The sequence below is a fragment of the Ranitomeya variabilis genome, chromosome 1 (assembly GCF_051348905.1).
Source record: "Ranitomeya variabilis isolate aRanVar5 chromosome 1, aRanVar5.hap1, whole genome shotgun sequence".
NCBI classification, from domain to species: domain Eukaryota; kingdom Metazoa; phylum Chordata; class Amphibia; order Anura; family Dendrobatidae; genus Ranitomeya; species Ranitomeya variabilis.
In genome coordinates, this window is record NC_135232.1 from 802706145 (window position 1) to 802727063 (window position 20919).

Genomic DNA, 20919 nt, shown 5'->3' on the forward strand with positions numbered 1-20919 from the left:
TTTCCAGAGCCTTTGTGCTACCAGTAACATGAAAGCCCCCTATATTTCCATTAACAGATGACAAACCTGAGTGGGGACTTGCTTTTTTTGTGGATTGAGTGGAAGCTTTTATTGGGAACATTTTCATAACGTTTGGGATCACAGTTATCCAGCACTCTACGCTGAGCACTTACTTTACAGTTTCCATCTAAATCTCTGAGTGACGTGATTCAGATGAAACCCTCGATGGATCCATTCACTATAGTGAGGCAGCAGAGTTACTCTGGACTCCATCTGGCCTCTGTTCCTTGGTTTCCTCTTTTCAGAAGTGTACAAAACTGTGGCTTACCGCACTTTTATGCAATCCTACAAAGATGGACACCGCTGGATCACAGGTCCTATGGTGCCCACAGTGCCTCCATCTGCGCAGGATAAATGTGCACTTAGCCTTACTGCGATCTTTGGGAGGCAGAATGAAAAAAATCAACAGTATGTGAAGAATTGTTTTTATTTATTTTTTATGCCGTTCCTCATGCGGTATAAGTGATTAGTAGTGATGAGCGAGTATACTAGTTACTTGGGTTTCCCCGAGCATGCTCGGGTGGTCTCCGAGTATTTTGGCGTTCTTGGAGATTTAGTTTTCCTCGCCACAGTAACGAGTATACTCGCTCATCACTAGTGATGAGGTGACTTTATTCTTCGGTTAGTGTGATTACAGCGATACTGCTGTCACACACTAAAAGACACTTTTTATTGCGAAAACTAATTTTTACATCACCATATTTTGACAGCTAAAATATTTTCATATTTCGTCCAACAGAGTCATGTGAGGGCTTGTTTTTTGCAGGACGAGTTGTCGTTTTAATTCTTCGGGTCAGTGCGATTACTGCGATACCTCATTTATATCTTCTTTGATATATATATATATATATATATATATATATATATATATATATATATATATATATATATATATATATATATATATATATATATATATATATATATATATATATATATATATATACAGTCATGGCCAAAAGTATTCACACCCCTGCAATTCTGTCAGATAATACTCAGTTTCTTCAGGAAAATGATTGCAAACACAAGTTCTTTGGTATTATTATCTTCATTTAATTTGTCTTAACTGAAAAAACACAAAAGAGAATGAAGCAAAAAGCAAAACATTGATCATTTCACACAAAACTCCAAAAATGGGCCAGACAAAAGTATTGGCACCCTCAGCCTAATACTTGGTTGCACAACCTTTAGCCAAAGTAACTGCAACCAACCGCTTCCGGTAACCATCAATGAGTTTCTTACAATGCTTTGCTGGAATTTTAGACCATTCTTCTTTGGTAAACTGCTCCAGGTCCCTGATATTTGAAGGGTGCCTTCTCCAAACTGCCATTTTTAGATCTCTCCACAGGTGTTCTATGGGATTCAGGTCTGGACTCATTGCTGGCCACCTTAGAAGTCTCCAGTGCTTTCTCTCAAACCATTTTCTAGTGCTTTTTGAAGTGTGTTTTGGGTTATTGTCCTGCTGGAAGACCCATGACCTCTGAGGGAGACCCAGCTTTCTCACACTGGGCCCTACATTATGCTGCAAAATTTGTTGGTAGTCTTCAGACTTCATAATGCCATGCACACGGTCAAGCAGTCCAGTGCCAGAGGCAGCAAAGTAACCCCAAAACATCAGGGAACCTCCGCCATGTTTGACTGTAGGGATCAAGTTCTTTTCTTTGAATGCCTCTTTTTTCTCCTGTAAACTCTATGTTGATGCCTTTGCCCAAAAAGCTCTACTTTTGTCTCATCTGACCAGAGAAAATTCTTCCAAAACGTTTTAGGCTTTTTCAGGTAAGTTTTGGCAAACTCCAGCCTGGCCTTTTTATGTCTCGGGGTAAGAAGTGGGGTCTTCCTGGGTCTCCTACCATACAGTCCCTTTTCATTCAGACGCCGACGGATAGTGCGGGTTGACACTGTTGTACCCTCGGACTGCAGGGCAGCTTGAACTTGTTTGGATGTTAGTCGAGGTTCTTTATCCAACATCCGCACAATCTTGCGTTGAAATCTCTTGTCAATTTTTCTTTTCCGTCCACATCTAGGGAGGTTAGCCACAGAGCCATGGGCTTTAAATTTCTTGGTGACACTGCGCACGGTAGACACAGGAACATTCAGGCCTTTGGAGATGGACTTGTAGCCTTGAGATTGCTCATGCTTCCTCACAATTTGGTTTCTCAAGTCTTCAGACAGTTCTTTGGTCTTCTTTCTTTTCTCCATGCTCAATGTGGTACACACAAGGACACAGGACAGAGTTTGAGTCAACCTTAATCCATGTCAACTGGCTGCAAGTGTGATTTCGTTATTGCCAACACCTGTTAGGAGCCACAGGTAAGTTACAGGTGCTGTTAATTACACAAATTAGAGAAGCATCACATGATTTTTCCAACAGTGCCAATACTTTTGTCCACCCCCTTTTTTATGTTTGGTGTGGAATTATATCCAATTTGGCTTTAGGACAATTCTTTTTGTGTTTTTTTTCATTTAAGACAAATTAAATGAAGATAATAATACCAAAGAATTTGTGTTTGCAATCATTTTCAGGAAGAAACTGAGTATTATCTGAATATATATATATAATTTCAAAAATAAAAATAGATACCAATAAAAGTAAAATTAATTGAGACATCAGTAGGTTAAGTGTTTTTGAATATCCATATTGAATCAGGAGCCCCATATAATGCTCCATACAGTTCATGATGGCCCCATAAGATGCTCCATACAAAATACGCCCCATATAATGCTGCACAAATGTTGATTATGACCCCATAAGATGCTCCATACAGACATTTGCCCCATACAATGCTGCACAAATGCTGATTATGGACCCATAAGATGCTCCATAGAGATATTTGCCCCATATAATGCTGCACATGGCCCCATACAGACATTTGCCCCATATAATGCTGCACATGGCCCCATACAGACATTTGCCCCATATAATGCTGCACATGGCCCCATACAGATATTTGCCCCATATAATGCTGCACATAGCCCCATAAGATGCTCCATACAGATAGTTGCCCCATATAATGCTGCACATGGCCCCATAAGATGCTCCATACAGATATTTGCTCCATGTGCTGTTGCTGCGATTAAAAAAATAAAAAATGACATACTCACCTCTCAGGCCCCCGGCACTTGCTATATTCGCCTTCTCTGCGTTCCACCGCTGACCGCTGCTGTGTCTTCCCCATCCTCCGCACTGACTGTTCAGGCAGAGGGCGGCGCGCACACTAATCGCGTCACAACGCCCTCTGACCTGAGCATCAGCACAGAGGACGGGGAAGACGCAGCGGTTGCCGGCGGTGGAACGGGGAGCAGGTGAATATCGCGCACTGCCCCCCGTCATACTCACCTGCTCCTGGCGCGGTCCCTTCACGTTCATGTCTGTTCCCCGGGGCCGGCAGCTTCTTCCTGTAGTGAGCGGTCACATGGTACCGCTCATTACAGTAATGAATATGCGGCTCCACCCCTATGGGAGTGGAGTGGGGTCCATATTCATTACTATAATGAGCGGTACCATGTGACCGCTCACTACAGGGAGAAGCTGCCGTCGCTGGCGAACCAGGGGCACCGCGTCAGGAGCAGGTGAGTATGATTACACAGCTGCCGCTCCCCCTCCCCTGCTGACCCCTGGGTATGACTCGAGTATAAGCCGAGAGGGGCAATTTCAGCCTAAAAAAATGGGCTAAAATTCTCGGCTTATACTCGAGTATATACGGTTGTTACTTTTGCATCACTTTATTCTGATAGCTATCATTTTTTTATTTTTCTGCCGATGGAGCTGTATGGCGGCATGTTTTTTTGCGGGTCAAGATGACTTTTTCAGCAGTACCATTTTTATTTACATTTACTGTGTTTTTGAACCCGTTTTATTGCACTATTTGTTTGGTGGTATAATGATAAAGCAGTGTTTTTTGCCTAATTTTTAATTTTACTTTTTTTTACGGTGTTCACTGAAGGGGTTAGCTAGTGGGACTGTTTTATAGAGCGGGTCGTTACGGATGCGGCGATACCAAATATGTGTACTTTTTTTATTTTTTTATTTTCATAAATGTATTTATTGGTAAAATGTGTATTTTATTTTTTTATTTGGGGATTTTTAAAAAAATATATTTTTACACATTATAATATATATATTTTTTTACTTTATTACATTGTCCCAGTGTGGGATATCACTATATAGTGTCAGATCAGTGATCTGACACTGCACTGCACTGCACAAATGCACCTCCCGCAGAGCAGTACTAATACGGCGCATGTCGTGAAGGGGTTTTAAGAGTCAATAGTTATAGCAAAGGTAGAAAATATAAAATGTAACTTTTAATTATTATTATTAAGAATAGTAATAATAAGTATTCTGGCTATATAAAAGACATAAAACTTCCACAACTGCCTGAAGGGTTTGTGTCAAAGCTTGAACCAGTCCCAAAGGCACAACCAAGTGGTGTGAACAAAACCACACTTTGAAAAAAGGAACAATCTCACTAGTAATGTTTCACTCCTGGGGAAGTTCCTTCAGGTTCCTTTTGTGTTTTGCAGTGTAAATGCCCTTTAAGAGTTACAATAATGAGTAATTTCATCTGAGACATTTTTGTGGATATGGCTATTTATCCACTATCTGATCCTCTTAGAGTGGTAAAGCTGTCATAAATGTATGGTATATCTGGTGGTTGTGCCATAAATGTTTCCGATGGGAATACCCTACTAACGGAGTTCTGGATACAACTCATGAATTGTGTCATTGTTCAGTGTTTAGCGCAGGGGATTCAGGAAAGCACCAAATAGTCTATATTAGTCTTCATATACGTCTCTGATTTGTATGGATTGTCAAATTCAGAAAATCTATTTTCAAATTATGTTTTAGTGCGTTAAAATAGATGGCTGCCATTCTAGGACCCTTCAGCCAGAACAGACAGTGGCCAAACTTTTTTTTAAAGGCCTGCATACACATTAGACTATATTCGGAATCGGCCAATAGTCTCTGATGAAAGTCCCAGCAGGTCCGATTTCACACTGCCAATCCTTTTGTTCTCTTTAGACAAGCCACAGATGAGTCTAGCATCGTTTTTTTCATAAATAACATAGGAGCGCTTAGCTGAGATAAGCCACAGAGGAGTCTAGCAGCGGCTCTTTCGTAAAGAATATAGGTGCGCTTAGCTGAGTAAGCCACAGAGGAGTCTGGCAGTGGCTCTCTCATAAAGAGCATAGGGGCGCTTAGCTGAGATAAGCCACAGAGGTGTCTGGCAGTGGCTCTCTCATAAGGAACATAGGTGCGCTTAGCTGAGATATGCCACTGAGGAGTCTGGCAGTGGCTCTCTCAATAAGAACATAGCTGCGCTTAGCTGAGATATGCCACAGAGGAGTCTGGCAGTGGCTCTCTCATAAATAACATAGGAGCACTTAGCTGAGATATGCCACAGAGGAGTCTGGCAGCGGCTCTCTCGTAAAGAACATAGGAGCGTTTCGCTGAGATGAGCCACAGGGTAGTCTGGCAGCGGCTTTCTCGTAAAGAAAAAAGGAGCGCTTAGCTGAGATAAGCCACAGAGGAGTCTAGCAGCAACTCTTTCGTAAAGAATATAGGTGCGCTTAGCTGAGGTAAGCCACAGAGGAGTCTGGCAGCGGCTCTCTCATAAATAACATAGGAGCACTTAGCTGAGATATGCCACAGAGGAGTCTGGCAGTGGCTCTCTCATAAATAACATAGGAGCGTTTCGCTGAGATGAGCCACAGGGTAGTCTGGCAGCGGCTCTCTCGTAAAGAAAAAAGGAGCGCTTAGCTGAGATAAGCCACAGAGGAGTCTAGCAGCGGCTCTTTCGTAAAGAATATAGGTGCGCTTAGCTGAGGTAACCCACAGAGGAGTCTGGCAGTGGCTCTCTCATAAATAACATAGGAGCGCTTAGCTGAGATATGCCACAGAGGAGTCTGGCAGTGGCTCTCTCATGAATAACATAGGAGTGCTTAGCTGAGATAAGCCACAGAGGAGTCTGGCAGTGGCTCTCTCATAAATAACATAGGAGCACTTAGCTGAGATATGCCACAGAGGAGTCTGGCAGCGTCTCTCTCGTAAAGAACATAGGAGCGTTTAACTGAATTAAGTGCTCTTATGTGAGGAAGCTGGGAGAGATGGCTGAGAGCCAAACGATAGGTTGAGCCATCATTTGGCTGAAATCTATCATTTGTGTACGGAAAGCTTAACAGAGGACACAGCATATTGTCATGTTATAGATAACGCATTGATTTCTTTTTCATAACTGTAATTTTTGTTAAGTTTTATACATTTTTAACAATCGAAATAAACACAGCATATTCAGATTTTAAGGAACAAAATAGACAAAGTAGAGAATCAATGTGGAATAGGATACATCAAAGTTTAACTGATGGGAAAAATTTCCCTCTAGTGGCACCAAAACATATTGCAAGTTACAACAATAAAAGACACAAGTTCCAAAAAAAACCAGAAACACTTTATATATTAGTTACACCTGATGCCATATTAAACCAAACCCTATGTATGGTACTTATTCAATTAAAATTTCTTATTTAACAATGAACAAACAGAAGACAGGACACACACACATTAAGGCTTGCGAAAAAATGGTGCAGAAGTCCAAAGAGGTCCTAGCAATTGTTTTGAGCCCAGAAATAATCCTAGGGAGCCCAGATAACATCAAATCTGTACACCTTCACATTCATTAAAACTGTCATGTATTCCATTTTATGAATATGAGCCATTCTATTTAATACATTTTAATAAGAGGGAGGAGTGGTGTGTTTCCATTTGAAAGCGATCAAACATCTAGCTGCGGTTAACATATCCAATAATAATTTAGATGAGTTCTTCCCCATCCCTCTAGGAGAAACATTTAGCAAATAGATTGCAGGGTCCAGCTCAACTTCCATGAAAAGTACCTTTTGAAATAAAACTATAACTAATTCCCAAAATCCGACCACCCCAGGGCATGACCAGAAGATGTGATATTAAGAACCAGTTGCTGAGCCACATTGCCAGCAAATATTCTGATACTGGGGGTTCCGTTTATGGCGGAACTCTGGGTGTGGTACCAAAACATCAAAATCTTATATTGATTTTCTTTATTTAACGTGAAAATAGAGGATTTAGTTGCTTTGTCCCAAATACAAGGTCAACATTGTGGGGACTGCTCCTTCCTTCCTATTTAATCATATAGGGCGTTTTCTTTGGAGGATCCACCTGAGGAGAGTTTATAATCCTATAAATATCAGATGTCAACCCCTTAGTTGACTGGCCTTAACTTCTCAAACTCAGTTGGTCGGGAGCATTCGCTGAGGAAAATAGTGAGAACTCTAGGTGTTTAATCTGCATAAATTGGAACAATTTAGATTTAATAAGGTCAAACTAGAGAATTTCCAATGTGTCCCTGTCAACCAAGTCCGCATATTTGAAAAGTCTCGCTGAAATCCATGGAAAGACCCATTGTTGGTTATAAGCTATTTGGAATCAAAGGCTGATAGATAAAACTAGATGGGCATTTCCTGAAGGAAATACATGGTGCTTGAACAGCGCTGCCAGCTTTACAGCAGCACTTTTCACACACGGGACCAGGGGGGCCACTTACTTTTCCACACCCGGGACCGGGGAGCACTTACTTTTCCACACCCGGGACCGGGGCGCACTTACTTTTCCACACCCGGGACCGGGGCGCACTTACTTTTCCACACCCGGGACCAGGGCGCACTTACTTTTGCACACCCGGGCCGGGGGCGCACTTACTTTTGCACACGGGGCCGGGGGCGCACTTACTTTTGCACACGGGGCCGGGGGGGCGCACTTACTTTTGCACACGGGGCCGGGGACGCACTTACTTTTGCACAAGGGGCCGGGGGCGCACTTACTTTTGCACACGGGGCCGGGGGCGCACTTACTTTTGCACACGGGGCCGGGGGCGCACTTACTTTTGCACACGGGGCCGGGGGCGCACTTACTTTTGCACACGGGGCCGGGGGCGCACTTACTTTTGCACACGGGGCCGGGGGGGCACTTACTTTTCACACACGGTGCCGGGGGGCACTTACTTTTCACACACGGGGCCGGGGGGCACTTACTTTTCACACACGGGGCCGGAGGGGCACTTACTTTTCACACACGGGGCCGGGGGGGGGGGGGGCACTTACTTTTCACACACGGGGCCGGGATTGCACTTACTTTTCACACACGGGACGAGAGGGTGTCATAGTCACTTTATTCTGATGTTTGACTTTGATAAATGATCATGTCCTAAAATGGACACCGTACATTTGCATAGCTGCCATCTTTGGAAGGTCAAGTTGGGGGTAATGGAAAGTTCGCCATTATTTCCTATGGGAATTTTTTTTAAAAAAAATGCGATTTTTTAAAAAAAACTACATATCGGATCGACTATAAAAGTCATAGCACACCTGTCCCCACCGAGGGCTTCGAAATGCCACCTGAACGGGGTCTCTGCGCCGAGCGGTTCGGGCCACATTAATTGCGGAAAACGCGGAGAAGAATAATAAAATATAAGAAATCGGATTACAATATGTTGCTTGAACCTAGGAGGTTCAAGCACCATAATAAATCATTGGAGAACTAAGAGAGGCCAGACCGAAGCGCTTCATAAATGAGAGCCAAACTTCTTTTGTAAGCTGCATAGGTCCCTATAGGTTAAATAGTATCTTAATAGACTTAGTTGTCCACAAAAGGGAGTTTGGGTGAATAGGAGCCAGCCATAACTTTTCTACACTGCTCAAAAAAAATGAAGGGAACACTAAAATACCACATCCTAGATATCACTGAATGAAATATTCCAGTTGCTCATCTTTATTTATTGCATAGTGGAATACACTGAGAACAATGAAACCTAAAGATTATCAATGTAAATCAAAATTAATATCCCATGGAGGTCTGGATTTGGAATGATACGCAAAATCAAAGTGGCAAATCAAATTACAGGCTGATCCAACTTCAGTGGAAATGCCTCAAGACAAGAAAATGATGCTCAGTAGTGTATGTGGCCTCCTCGTGCCTGTATGACCTCCCTACAATGCCTGGGCATGCTGCTAATGAGGCGGTGGATTTTCTCCTAAGGGATCTCCTCCCAGACCTGGAGTAAAGCATCAGTCAAGTTCTGGACAGTCTGTTGTTGCAAGGTGGCATTGGTAGATGGAATGAAGCAGGATGTCCCAGATGTGTTCGATTAGATTCACAGCAGGTCAGTCCATAGCATCAATGCCTTCATCATGCAGGAACTTCTGACACACTTCCGCCACATGAGGCCTGGCATTGTCATGTACAAACAGAAAAATATTAACCAGCTCACCTCAGCTAGGCGTCTTACACTCTTGATGGAATCTATTAATATTTTTTAATCCATCAAATTTTTCCAAGCTTGGAAGCTGGATCATCATCTTCTAGCTTTGTCATTCCTCAAAAGGAACCCAAGGCCCACTGCGCCTGCTTAAGGTCTCATAATGGATCTGAGGATCTCATCCCGGTATCTAATGGCAGTCAGGGTACCTCTGGCTAGCACATGGAGGGCTGTGCACCCTCCAAAGAATTGCCTCCCACACCATTACTGACCCACTGCCAAACTGGTCATAATGGAGGATGTGGCAAGCAGCAGAACTTTCTCCACGGCATCTCTAGACTATGTCATGTCTGTCACATGTGTTCAGTGTGAACCTGCTCTAATCCGTGAAGAGCACAGGGCACCAATGTTGAATCTGCCAATTCTTGTGTTCTCTGGCAAGTTCCAATCACCTGCATAGTGTTGGGCTGTAAGCTCAACACCCACCTGTGGATGGCTTGCCCTCATACCACCCTCAAGGAGTCTGTTTCTGACAGTTTGAGCAGACACATGGATGTTAGTGGCATGCTGGAGGTCATTTTGCAGGGCTCTGGCTCCTCATGTTCCTCCTTGAACAAAGGAGGAGGTAGCTGTCCTGCTGCTGGGTTGTTGCACTCCTATGGCCTCTTCCACATCTTCTGCTGTACTGGCCTGTCTGCTGGTACCTGCTCCACGCTCTAGACACTGTGCTAACAGGCATTGCTACACTGCTTGCCACAGCTCGCACTGATGTGCCATCCCGGATGAGCTGCACTACCTGAGCAACTTCTGTGGGTTGTAGACACTGCCTCATACTTATGTACAGTACCTTTAGGGGAGAGCAATGACAAAATGCAAAAGTGACCAAAACAGCAGCCAAAAAAGATGAGAACAGAGAAATGGTCTGTGGTCACCCCCTTCCAAAACACTCCATTATAGGGGTTGTCTAGCTAATTGCCTATCTTTTCTACCTGTTCTGTTCCATTTGCACAACAGCAATCTGTGTTGCTTCATAACTGAACAAGTTGACCTCATGGAAGTGTGATTGACTTGAAATTACATTGTGTTGTTTAAGTGTTCCCTTTATTTTTTTGAGCAGTGTATTTCTGTAAATTTAGTGCGATAGCCCATTGATTTTATTGGAAACAGTAACCTGTTTCAATATTTCAACTTAGAATTAGAATTGGACCTAGCAAGAGATACCATGATAATCTTTAAGGGATCCAACAGAGTAAACTGTGATTTAGGTTATGTGTAATTAAATATAATTTTCAGTTATTACATTGGCCATTTTTTTGTTAATATGAATATTAAATTAAAGTTAAATGTGCTTCCATTTTTGGATTCTTTCCATACATATAAATAATCTGCTCATTTTGTTGATGACACATTAGTGATTGTCTCGGGCAGACAGCCAGATTTTCTGCTGCATCCAGAAGCCTAGACTAATAATGTGAGATTTGATTACTTATGGGGTGCTGAAAGTGTAAAATGTAATCATAAATGGAGTCCTTAGCATGTGTATATATTGTAACAGTTTTATTGCAATTTTAGCAAATGCAACCGCAAAACATTTTAAACCCCTTGTAATGGTATGTGCCTATAGTGTCTTTTAGATGCCGGTGTACCTGCATCATTTTTTTAAGCAAAATACTCTTCAAGATAACACCTGTGGTGTTTTTCCTGAAAAGTCCTCTTTGGAGTCTTTTTATTTGTTTTTGCAGCAATTCTGTTGCCAATCCTTTTTTTTTTAATTCTATGTATAAGATAGTGACAGATTCCAAGCAGAAGTCACCTGAAGAATAGACCGGTCACTTCTTTTAGCTGCTTCACAGCTTTTGAATCTATTATAAGAAGTTGAAAAAGACAGAATATACGCACAGCTGGTATTTACGCCATCTCTGTGCGTGTTTTCATTATTGTTTTTTTTTACTGCTTTTTCAGGGGAATTCCAGGCAGAATCCACCAGAAAAACACACACACTAAAAGAGTACAGTACCTCCTTTAATTACATGAAATTTTCTTATAAAATACATATCTGAGAGCCTGATTACAGCAATGTGTCATTTACTGGGCTGTGTTTTGCTGTTTTAATACCATCAGAGTTTTCTCAGCAGAAGATTATCATTACAGGACAACTGGCCTCGTTCTTCTTAGCCCAGCCCGACACTACTGATTAGCAGCTCTCTGTCACTATACACTGTACACAGAAAGCTGTTGGGCGGTTTATACACAACTGAACAACTGACCTCTGCTTGCTAGATCTGCAGCAGATAAAACTGTAATGATATTGTATGTATTTACTGCAGCACCCAGTAAAGTAGGTGACCCATTGCTGGAATCAGGGTCTCTGCCCCTACATCATACTGCTCTCGGATTACATAGCAAAATCCTGCTGACATATTCCCTGTTAAAACTTTTTATTATTTTATTGCCATAATTTGTTATCCCTGTTCTGTGCTCATGTGTTTAATTTCGTGATATTCCAAGTTATCTAGTAGTTCTGATCTGAAAAGCCTTTGGTTTATAGGATGCTAGCCTTTTTACTATGTTTTCTTACACCTCCTGAAAAAGAATAATGTTTTTTTCCTCTATTCAGACTGTCCATTTTTTATTACCTTTAGATTAAGGCACAACATTTCAATTAGTGATCAAGAAGACAGTCTCCAAGATTTTGGTCAGCAAGCTTTCCAGTTATTATCTGCAGTCGAAGCTTTAGGGGAAAAATTTGGAACCGGTGTCCCTGTCTTATTTCTCCGGGGTTCAGTAAGTATAAGATTTTACAATATCACACAATGCCATCGTCAGGACTGATATAATAAATAATATTTCTTGGGTCCACCAAGGCATGTGGAGCTCTTTGATCAGTGCCACCGTCCTTGGACTCAGTTCTTACCATGGACCACATCTGGAATGAGTTTGTATGTCTTTCCTATGTGGTTTCCTCTGGGCTCACTGGTTGTCTCCCACACTCCAAAGATGTACTGATAGGGAAACAAGATTGTGCGCTCGAGATGATGATGTCTGTGAAGCGCTTTACATTTTTGGTGTAAATAGGATATTTATATGGCTTCTTCTTTTTGAAGTTTTTGCGGTGTAGTGGCGACTTAAATTCCTGGCCTTTTTTAGATTATTTTCCTTCATTAAGCCATTTACAGATTGGGTTAAATTTTTTATATTTTGATAGACCACTTCAAATTACAGATATGAAGGTACCACATATGTTTATTATATTTATTTTTAATACATAGTATTGCATTGTATAGTAAAAATCATGGTCTCCTATGAACATCAGCGACAGGCAGGCGAGGCTGTCATGGCATCCCATCGGTGCTCTTCAGTCGCGTCGCCGGGAGGGGCTGATTGGCACTTGGAACGGAGTGCTACCCGGCCCTTCACTGTTAATGCCTCTGTCTGAGATTGACAGTGGCATTTAAAAAGCAAACAGCAGTGGGAAGAGCTCATCTCCACCCCTTGATGTTAGAGGAAGATGACTGCTGTATGATAGTCATCATTTGGGACGAAAAGAAGCCAACATATGACTTAACCCCTTTCTGACCTCGGACGGGATAGTACATCCAATAGCAGATCCCATGCTTTGATGCGGGCTACGGCGGTGAGCCCGCATCAAAGCCGGGACATGTCAGCTGTTTTGTACAATTGACATGTGCCCGCAATAGCGACAGGTGGAATCGCGATTCACCCGTCGCTATTAACTAGTTAAATGCCGCTGTCAAACGCTTTAACTAGCGCTTCCAGTCATCGGGCCGGATTCACACATCGTTGACCCTGTCACATGATCAGGGGGTCAGCGATGCGTCGGCATGACAACCAGACGTCTATTGAAGACGTCTATGGTTGTCGATGCCGGATTGCTGTGAGCGCCACCCTGTGGTCGGCGCTCATGGCAATGCAGCAATTCTACATAGGAGCAATCTGAGCATCGCTTCTGTGTAATAGAGCCGATCAGGCTGTACCAGCTTCTAGCTCCTCTCGTATGGAGGCTATTGAAGCATGGCAAAAGTAAAAAAAAAAAAAAAAAAAAAAAGTTTTAAAAAATATGAAAAAAAAAAAAAAAAATATAAAAGTTTAAATCACCCCCCTTTCGCCCCATTCAAAATAAAAATAAAAAAAATAAAATATACACATATTTGGTATCGCCGCCTTCAGAATCGCCCAATCTATCAATAAAAAAAAGGATTAACCTGATCGCTAAACGGCATAGCCAGAAAAAAATTTGAAACTCCAGAATTACATTTTTTTTAGTCGCCGCGACATTGCATTAAAATGCAATAACGGGCGATCAAAAGAACTACCAAATACCAAAATGGTATCATTAAAAACGTCAGCTCGGCACGCAAAAAATAAGCCATCACTCAACCCGAGATCACGAAAAATGGAGACGCTATGGGTATTGGAAAATGGCACAATTTATTTTTTTTTTTCAGCAGAGTTTGGAATTTTTTTTTACCACTTAGATAAAACGTAACCTAGACATGTTTGGTGTCTATGAACTGTAATGACCTGGAGATCCTAGCAAAAAAAAAACAAGCGTGGGATTGCACTTTTTTTGCAATTTCACCACACTTGGAATTTTGTTCCCGTTTTCTAGTACATGACATGCTAAAACCAATGATGTTGTTCAAAAGTACAACTTGTCCCGCAAAAAACAAGCCCTCACATGGCCATATTGACGGAAAAATAAAAAAACTTATGGCTCTGGGAAGGAGGGGAGCAAAAAACAAAAACGCAAAACCGAAAAAAGCTGGGGTCATGAAGGGGTTAAATGACTAAATCCATGTTACACATTCATTCCTGCACTGAGTGTGTCAACGGTTGTCATACGTTTATACTCCCAGACCCTTTTGTCTCTCTGAGATTTGAAGTTACCCTTTAAGGTATGTGCAGACGTTCAGGAATTATCAGCGCTTTGGACGCAGCACATGTCCACGGTCCCCAAAGTGCTGCAAGCTATTGAATGCAGGTGATTATGTATTTGTGTTCACTGAACTGTGCGGATTCACCATGTCCAATTGTATGGGTGAGTTTGTCTTGCGAAGACTCTGTCTGGAAAGACGTGCCTCATGTCCGTCTCCACAGGTGAGCCGCTTCCGACAGTGCACGTATAGTGGACATGGGATTTCTTAAAATTCCATCCACTATGCTGTAACGTCTGGACTCTGCAGGTTGGACGCGGCGCAATTGCACCACGTCCAATCCCCAGCGTTTACTGACCGTGTGCACCTACCCTTAATACTAGTAATTTCATGTCCTTGGTTCTGTGATCAGGGATTTATGTCTTTCTACATCAACTAAGGAATGTGCTCTTCAGACCACTTGGGGGCATCACAGTCATGGACCAGACCTCAATCACGGGACAATAAAATTGTTCACACTCCTTATCTATGAACTCTTCCAATATTTACTGCCACAACGGTTTATCACTCACATAATGGTAATTCTGCTTCATGTCACCTGTCTTATCTATGGCATTATTTCTGTGCTGTGTTGTGTGTAAATATGTGATTCTTCAGATTTTCTATTATTCTATGCCTGATAAAAAGAGCTGAGTAGTCTTGAAAGCTTGCAATTTGTTTCCATCTTTTCAGTTAGCCATTAACTCCTTCATGATCAGAGGTATTTTTGTTTTAGCGTTTTTGTTTTTTGCTCCCCTTCTTCCCAGAGCCATAACTTTTTTTATTTTTCCTTCAATATGGCCATGTGAGGGCCTGTTTTTTGCGGGACGAGTTGTGTGCAAAGTGCAGTGAAATTGCAAATAAAGGTGCTGTTCCACAAATGTTTTTTGTTTTGCTTTTTTACGATGTTCACTAAATGCTAAAGCTGACCTGCTCTTATGATTCTCAAGGTCATTACGAGTTCATAGACACCAAATGTCTAGGTTCTTTTTTTTTTTATCTAAGTGGTGAAAAAAAATTCCAAAGTTTGTTAAATAAATAAATTGCGCCATTTTCTCCTTCCCCACATTGGGGGACACAGGACCGTGGGTGTATGCTGCTGCCACTAGGAGGCTGACACTAAGTGAATACAAAAACGTTAGCTCCTCCTCTGCAGTATACACCACCCACTGGCTCCAGACAGAACCAGTTCATGCTTAGTGTCCGTAGGAGGCACACTGGTCTGGTCCTCAGACCTAAAGTTTTTTATTTTATTCTTCATCTTTTTCATTTTTGCTTTTTATTTTTGCTACAGGCGAATGGGGCGACTGATCCTTTCAAGGTTCCTTGAACCGTCAACAGGCGAGCACGGAGAGTGTCACCTCTCCTGCAACGTGGGATGCCACACCTGAGCTGAATTATTTTAGGGGCGATGGGTCCCTTCAAGGGCACCGATCTCCCCGCACCTTACGGACAAGCACATGAAGTGTCGCCTACATGTATCCTCTTCTGCAGCCAGGCTTGCTGCCGGACATTAGCCTTGTCCCATCCTAGGGGATTAACCTTTGAATGTACAGAGGCCCACCTCGTGGGGTCCGAGCAGCCCCCACTGGCCACCACTGTTAAAGCGGATGGTACAAGGAGGCGGACGGTCCCTTTCCACCTCCCCATTAATGGGATGGTAGATCGAGGATGATCCCTTTATACCTGCACCGTCCAAAACCAGCAGCGGCAGCAAAAGGGCATGTATCCGCTGCATATTGCTGGCTTACCTGCCACCCAGCAGCTTCTCCTGGTAAGTGCCGGGGCTGGAGGGCTCTGGGCAGGCGGTCTGTGCAGCGCTGGATAAAGGGGGTGCTTCTCCTGGTGGTGCTCCCTGGCCCTTCCGGTACCAGCACCGGCCGGCGCCAATAAATTTAGTCCGGGTCTCTGCTAGGCCGCATTCTGTAACTCCGCCCCCGCTATGACGCGTCCCATCAGCTCCTCCCACCTTTCTGACACTTCTCGCACATTCTCGTCCGCGAGTTCAGCTTCTCGCTCTCCCTCTCCAGGGGTCAGTAACTACCGCGATTCTGAGTACGAATCGGATGGCCCCTTGGACTTGGATTCTCCAGACTTCCAGGGGCTCGCTGCGGCAGCACATATACTAAAATTGGAACGATACAGAGAAGATTAGCATGGCCCCTGCGCAAGGATGACACGCAAATTCGTGAAGCGTTCCGTAAAAACGGTCCTGTGTTCCCCAATGAGTTGCTCGGATTCAAGGATTTTACGGCGAGTACACAAAAATCCCTGTGTCCGATATCTGTATCGTCTTCATTTTTCGTGACCTGGGGTTGGGTGAGGGCTTTTTTTTTTGCGCACCGAGCTGATGTTTTTAAAGATACCATTTTGCTGCAGATACGATCTTTTGATCACCCTTTATTACATTTTAATGCAATGTGGCGGCAACCAAAAAATGTAATTCTGGCATTTTTACTTTCTTTCTCATTATGCCGTTTCGCGATCGGGTTAATTCTTTTTTTTATGTTGATAGATCAGGCGATTCTGAACGTGGCGATACCAAATGTGTATGTTAGTTTTTTTATTGTTTTATTTTGAATGGCGCAAAAGGAGAGTGATTTGAACTTTTATGTTTTTTATTTTTTTTTTAATATTTTTTTAATATTTTTTTTATTATTTTTTTTTTACTTTTGGTGTGCTTCAATAGTCTTCATGGGAGACTAAAAGCTGCCATAACCCGATCGGCTCTGCTACATACCGGCGATGATCAGATCGACTGTATGTAGCAGAATTGCTGACTTGTAATGAACGCCGGGCAGCGCTCATAGCAATCCGGCAGTGACAACGATAGAAGTCTGCATAGACCTCTGGTTGTCATGTCAACCCATCGTTGAACCGCAGTCATGTGACACGGGTGCCGATGGGCGGGATTTCTGGCGCGCTTGCCAGAAGCGTGTGTTAAATGGCTATGTCAGTTTGACACCGGAATTTAACGGGTTAACAGCCATTGGATGGTTGTGATTCCTTCCACGGCTGTTAGCGGCACATGTCAGCTGTTCAAAGCAGCTGACGTGCCAGAAAAGATGTGGGCTCACCGTCGGAGCCCACATCAAAGGGAAGGGTGTCCGACATCGTCGTATTATTACGCCCGATGTTGGAAAGGGGTTAAAAGGTATCAACCACTGAGGACTCTCAAATCTCAATATTTTTCTATCTACTTTCACTGTAAAAAATATACATCTTTCCTGTATAAGCCGAAGCAGGAAATCTATATATATATAATTGTCTAAGGGGTACTTCCGTCTTCCTGTCCGCAACTTCCGTAACGGAAATCCCGCGTCGCTGATTGGTCTCGCCAGCTGCCTGTCATGGCTGCCACAACCAATCAGCGATGGCCACAGTCCGATTAGTCCCTCCCTACTCCCCTGCAGTCAGTGCCGGGCGCCCGCATACTCCCCTCCAGTCACCGCAAACACAGAGTTAATGCCAGCGGTAACAGACCGCGTTATGCTGTGGTGTAACGCACTCCGTTATCGCTGCTATTAACTGTTATGATCCTAGTGGCTTAGGATCACAAATCTAAGCAGCTAAGTAGAAAATAATAGGACGAGCTCTGGGGATGTGGTAACTGGACTAACCGCAAACCTGATCCTAACCGCACACACTATAGGCAGCCGTGGAACGTTTCCTGAAATCCTAGACGTCTCTTCACGGCCTGAGAAACTGACTACCCCTAAAGAGAAAGTAAAGACCTCACTTGCCTCACAGAAATCCCCCAGAGATATAGATGCCCCCCACAAATAATAACGGTGAGTTAAGAGGAAAAGACAAACGCAGAGATGAAACAGGTTAAGCAAATGAGGCCCGCTAACGCTAGATAGCAGAAAATAGCAAGGGATCTGTGCGGTCAGTAAAAAACCCTATGCAAAAATATCCACGCAGAGAATGCGAGAACCCCCACACCAACTAACGATGTGGGGGGAGCAACTCAGCACCCCAGAGCACCAGCAAGCAGGGAAATCACATATTAGCAAGCTGGACAAAAACTCATCATATACTAGGAAACATCTTGAACACAGATGAGCAGAAATAAGCAAACAGAACTTAGCTTCTCTTGGAGAGACTGATAACGGATGTAGACAGGAGCAATCAGAATAGCACTGAATACAACGGCAACAGGCAAGGAATGAAGGACCAGGTGGATTAAATAGGAAACCTAACTAGCAGATGACGAGACAGCTGATCCTGCCAGAAACCTGCAAAATAACAAAAAGAGCCACCAGGAGGAGCCCAAAGAGAGAACTCACACAGTACCACTCATGACCACAGGAGGGAGCCCGGAAACAGAGTTCACAACAGTACCCCCCCCCCTTGAGGAGGGGTCACCGAACCCTCACCAGAACCCCCAGGGCGATCAGGGTGAGCCACATGGAAGGCACGAACCAAATCGGCCACATGAACATCAGAGGCGACAACCCAGGAATTATCCTCCTGACCATAGCCCTTCCACTTAACCAAATACTGAAGCCTCCGTCTTGAAATACAAGAATCCAAGATCTTCTCCACCACGTATTCCAATTCTCCCTCAACCAGCACCGGAGCAGGAGGCTCAACAGAAGGAACCACAGGCACCACATACCTCCGCAACAAAGACCTATGGAACACATTATGGATGGTAAACGATGCCGGGAGGTCCAAGCGAAATGACACAGGGTTGAGGATTTCCAACATTTTATAAGGACCGATAAAACGAGGTTTAAACATAACGAGAAGACAACCACACCAAATCCCCCACACGAAGTCGGGGACCCACACAGCGACGACGGTTAGCAAAGCGCTGAGCTTTCTCTTGTGACAACATCAAATTGTCCACCACATGGTTCCAAATCTGCTGCAACCTATCCACCACAGAATCCACCCCAGGACAGTCAGAAGACTCAACCTGACCCGAGGAAAAACGAGGATGAAAACCAGAATTACAAAAAAAGGGCGAAACCAAAGTAGCCGAACTAGCCCGATTATTAAGGGCAAACTCGGCCAATGGCAAAAAAGCCACCCAATCATCCTGGTCAGCAGAAACAAAACATCTCAAATAAGTTTCCAAGGTCTGGTTAGTTCGCTCGGTTTGGCCATTCGTCTGAGGATGGAAGGCCGACGAAAAAGACAAATCAATGCCCATCTTAGCACAAAAGGACCGCCAAAATCTGGACACAAACTGGGATCCTCTGTCAGACACAATGTTTTCAGGGATGCCATGCAGGCGAACCATATTCTGAAAAAATAACGGAACCAAATCGGAGGAAGAAGGCAACTTAGGCAAGGGCACCAAATGGACCATTTTAGAAAAACGATCACAAACCACCCAGATGACAAACATTCTCTGAGAGACCGGAAGATCCGAAATAAAATCCATGGAAATATGCGTCCAAGGCCTCTTAGGAACCGGCAAAGGCAAAAGCAAACCACTGGCACGAGAACAGCAAGGCTTAGCCCGAGCACAAATCCCACAGGACTGCACAAAGGAACGCACATCCCGCGACAAGGAAGGCCACCAGAAGGATCTAGCCACCAAATCTCTGGTACCAAAAATCCCAGGATGACCCGCCAACACTGAAGAATGGACCTCGGAAATAACTCTGCTGGTCCATCTATCTGGGACAAACAGTCTCTCTGATGGACAACGGTCAGGTCTATCCGCCTGAAATTCCTGTAACACCCGTCGCAAATCTGGGGAAATGGCAGACAAAATTACCCCCTCTTTGAGGATACCAACCGGCTCAGAAACTCCAGGGGAGTCAGGCACAAAACTCCTAGAAAGAGCATCAGCCTTCACGTTCTTCGAACCAGGAAGGTACGAGACCACGAAATCGAAACGTGAGAAAAACAACGACCAACGAGCCTGTCTAGGATGCAACCGCTTGGCCGACTCAAGATAAATCAAATTTTTATGATCAGTCAAGACCACCACACGATGCTTAGCTCCCTCTAGCCAGTGTCGCCACTCCTCAAATGCCCACTTCATTGCCAACAACTCCCGATTACCAACATCATAATTTCGTTCAGCCGGCGAAAATTTTCTTGAAAAGAAGGCACATGGCTTCATCACAGAGCAATCAGAGCTTCTCTGTGACAAAACAGCCCCTGCTCCAATTTCAGAAGCATCAACCTCGACCTGGAAGGGAAGAGAGACATCTGGCTGACATAAAACTGGAGCCGAAGAAAACCGGCGCTTCAGCTCCTGAAAGGCCTCAACGGCCGCAGGAGACCAGTTAGTCACATCAGAACCCTTCTTGGTCAAATCCGTCAAAGGTTTAACCACACCAGAAAAATTAGCAATGAAGCGACGGTAAAAATTAGCAAAACCCAAGAACTTCTGAAGACTCTTAACCGATGTAGGTTGAGTCCAATCATGAATAGCCTGGACCTTGACTGGGTCCATCTCAATAGAAGAAGGAGAAAAAATAAAGCCCAAAAAGGAAACTTTCTGGACTCCGAAGAGACATTTGGAACCCTTCACAAACAAGGCATTGGCACGCAGGACCTGAAATACCATCCTGACCTGCTTCACATGGGATTCCCAATCATCTGAAAAGACCAAAATATCATCCAGATACACAATCATAAATTTATCCAGATATTCTCGGAAGATATCG

The 20919-nt window shown here is 43.7% G+C and overlaps 1 protein-coding gene and 1 non-coding gene across 2 annotated transcripts in view; both read left to right on the forward strand.

Moving 5' to 3' along the window:
• WRN (WRN RecQ like helicase) overlaps nucleotides 1-20919 on the forward strand; it is a 233478-nt gene that overhangs the window by 130662 nt on the left and 81897 nt on the right. Inside the window, exon 23 of the mRNA XM_077274012.1 lies at nucleotides 11993-12134. Coding sequence (XP_077130127.1) covers nucleotides 11993-12134 — 142 coding nt within the window. The remainder of the gene's footprint in view (nucleotides 1-11992; nucleotides 12135-20919) is intronic.
• On the forward strand, nucleotides 16386-16492 carry LOC143797445 (U6 spliceosomal RNA). Its single transcript, XR_013220474.1, has one exon. It is a non-coding gene; the product is annotated as a U6 spliceosomal RNA (small nuclear RNA).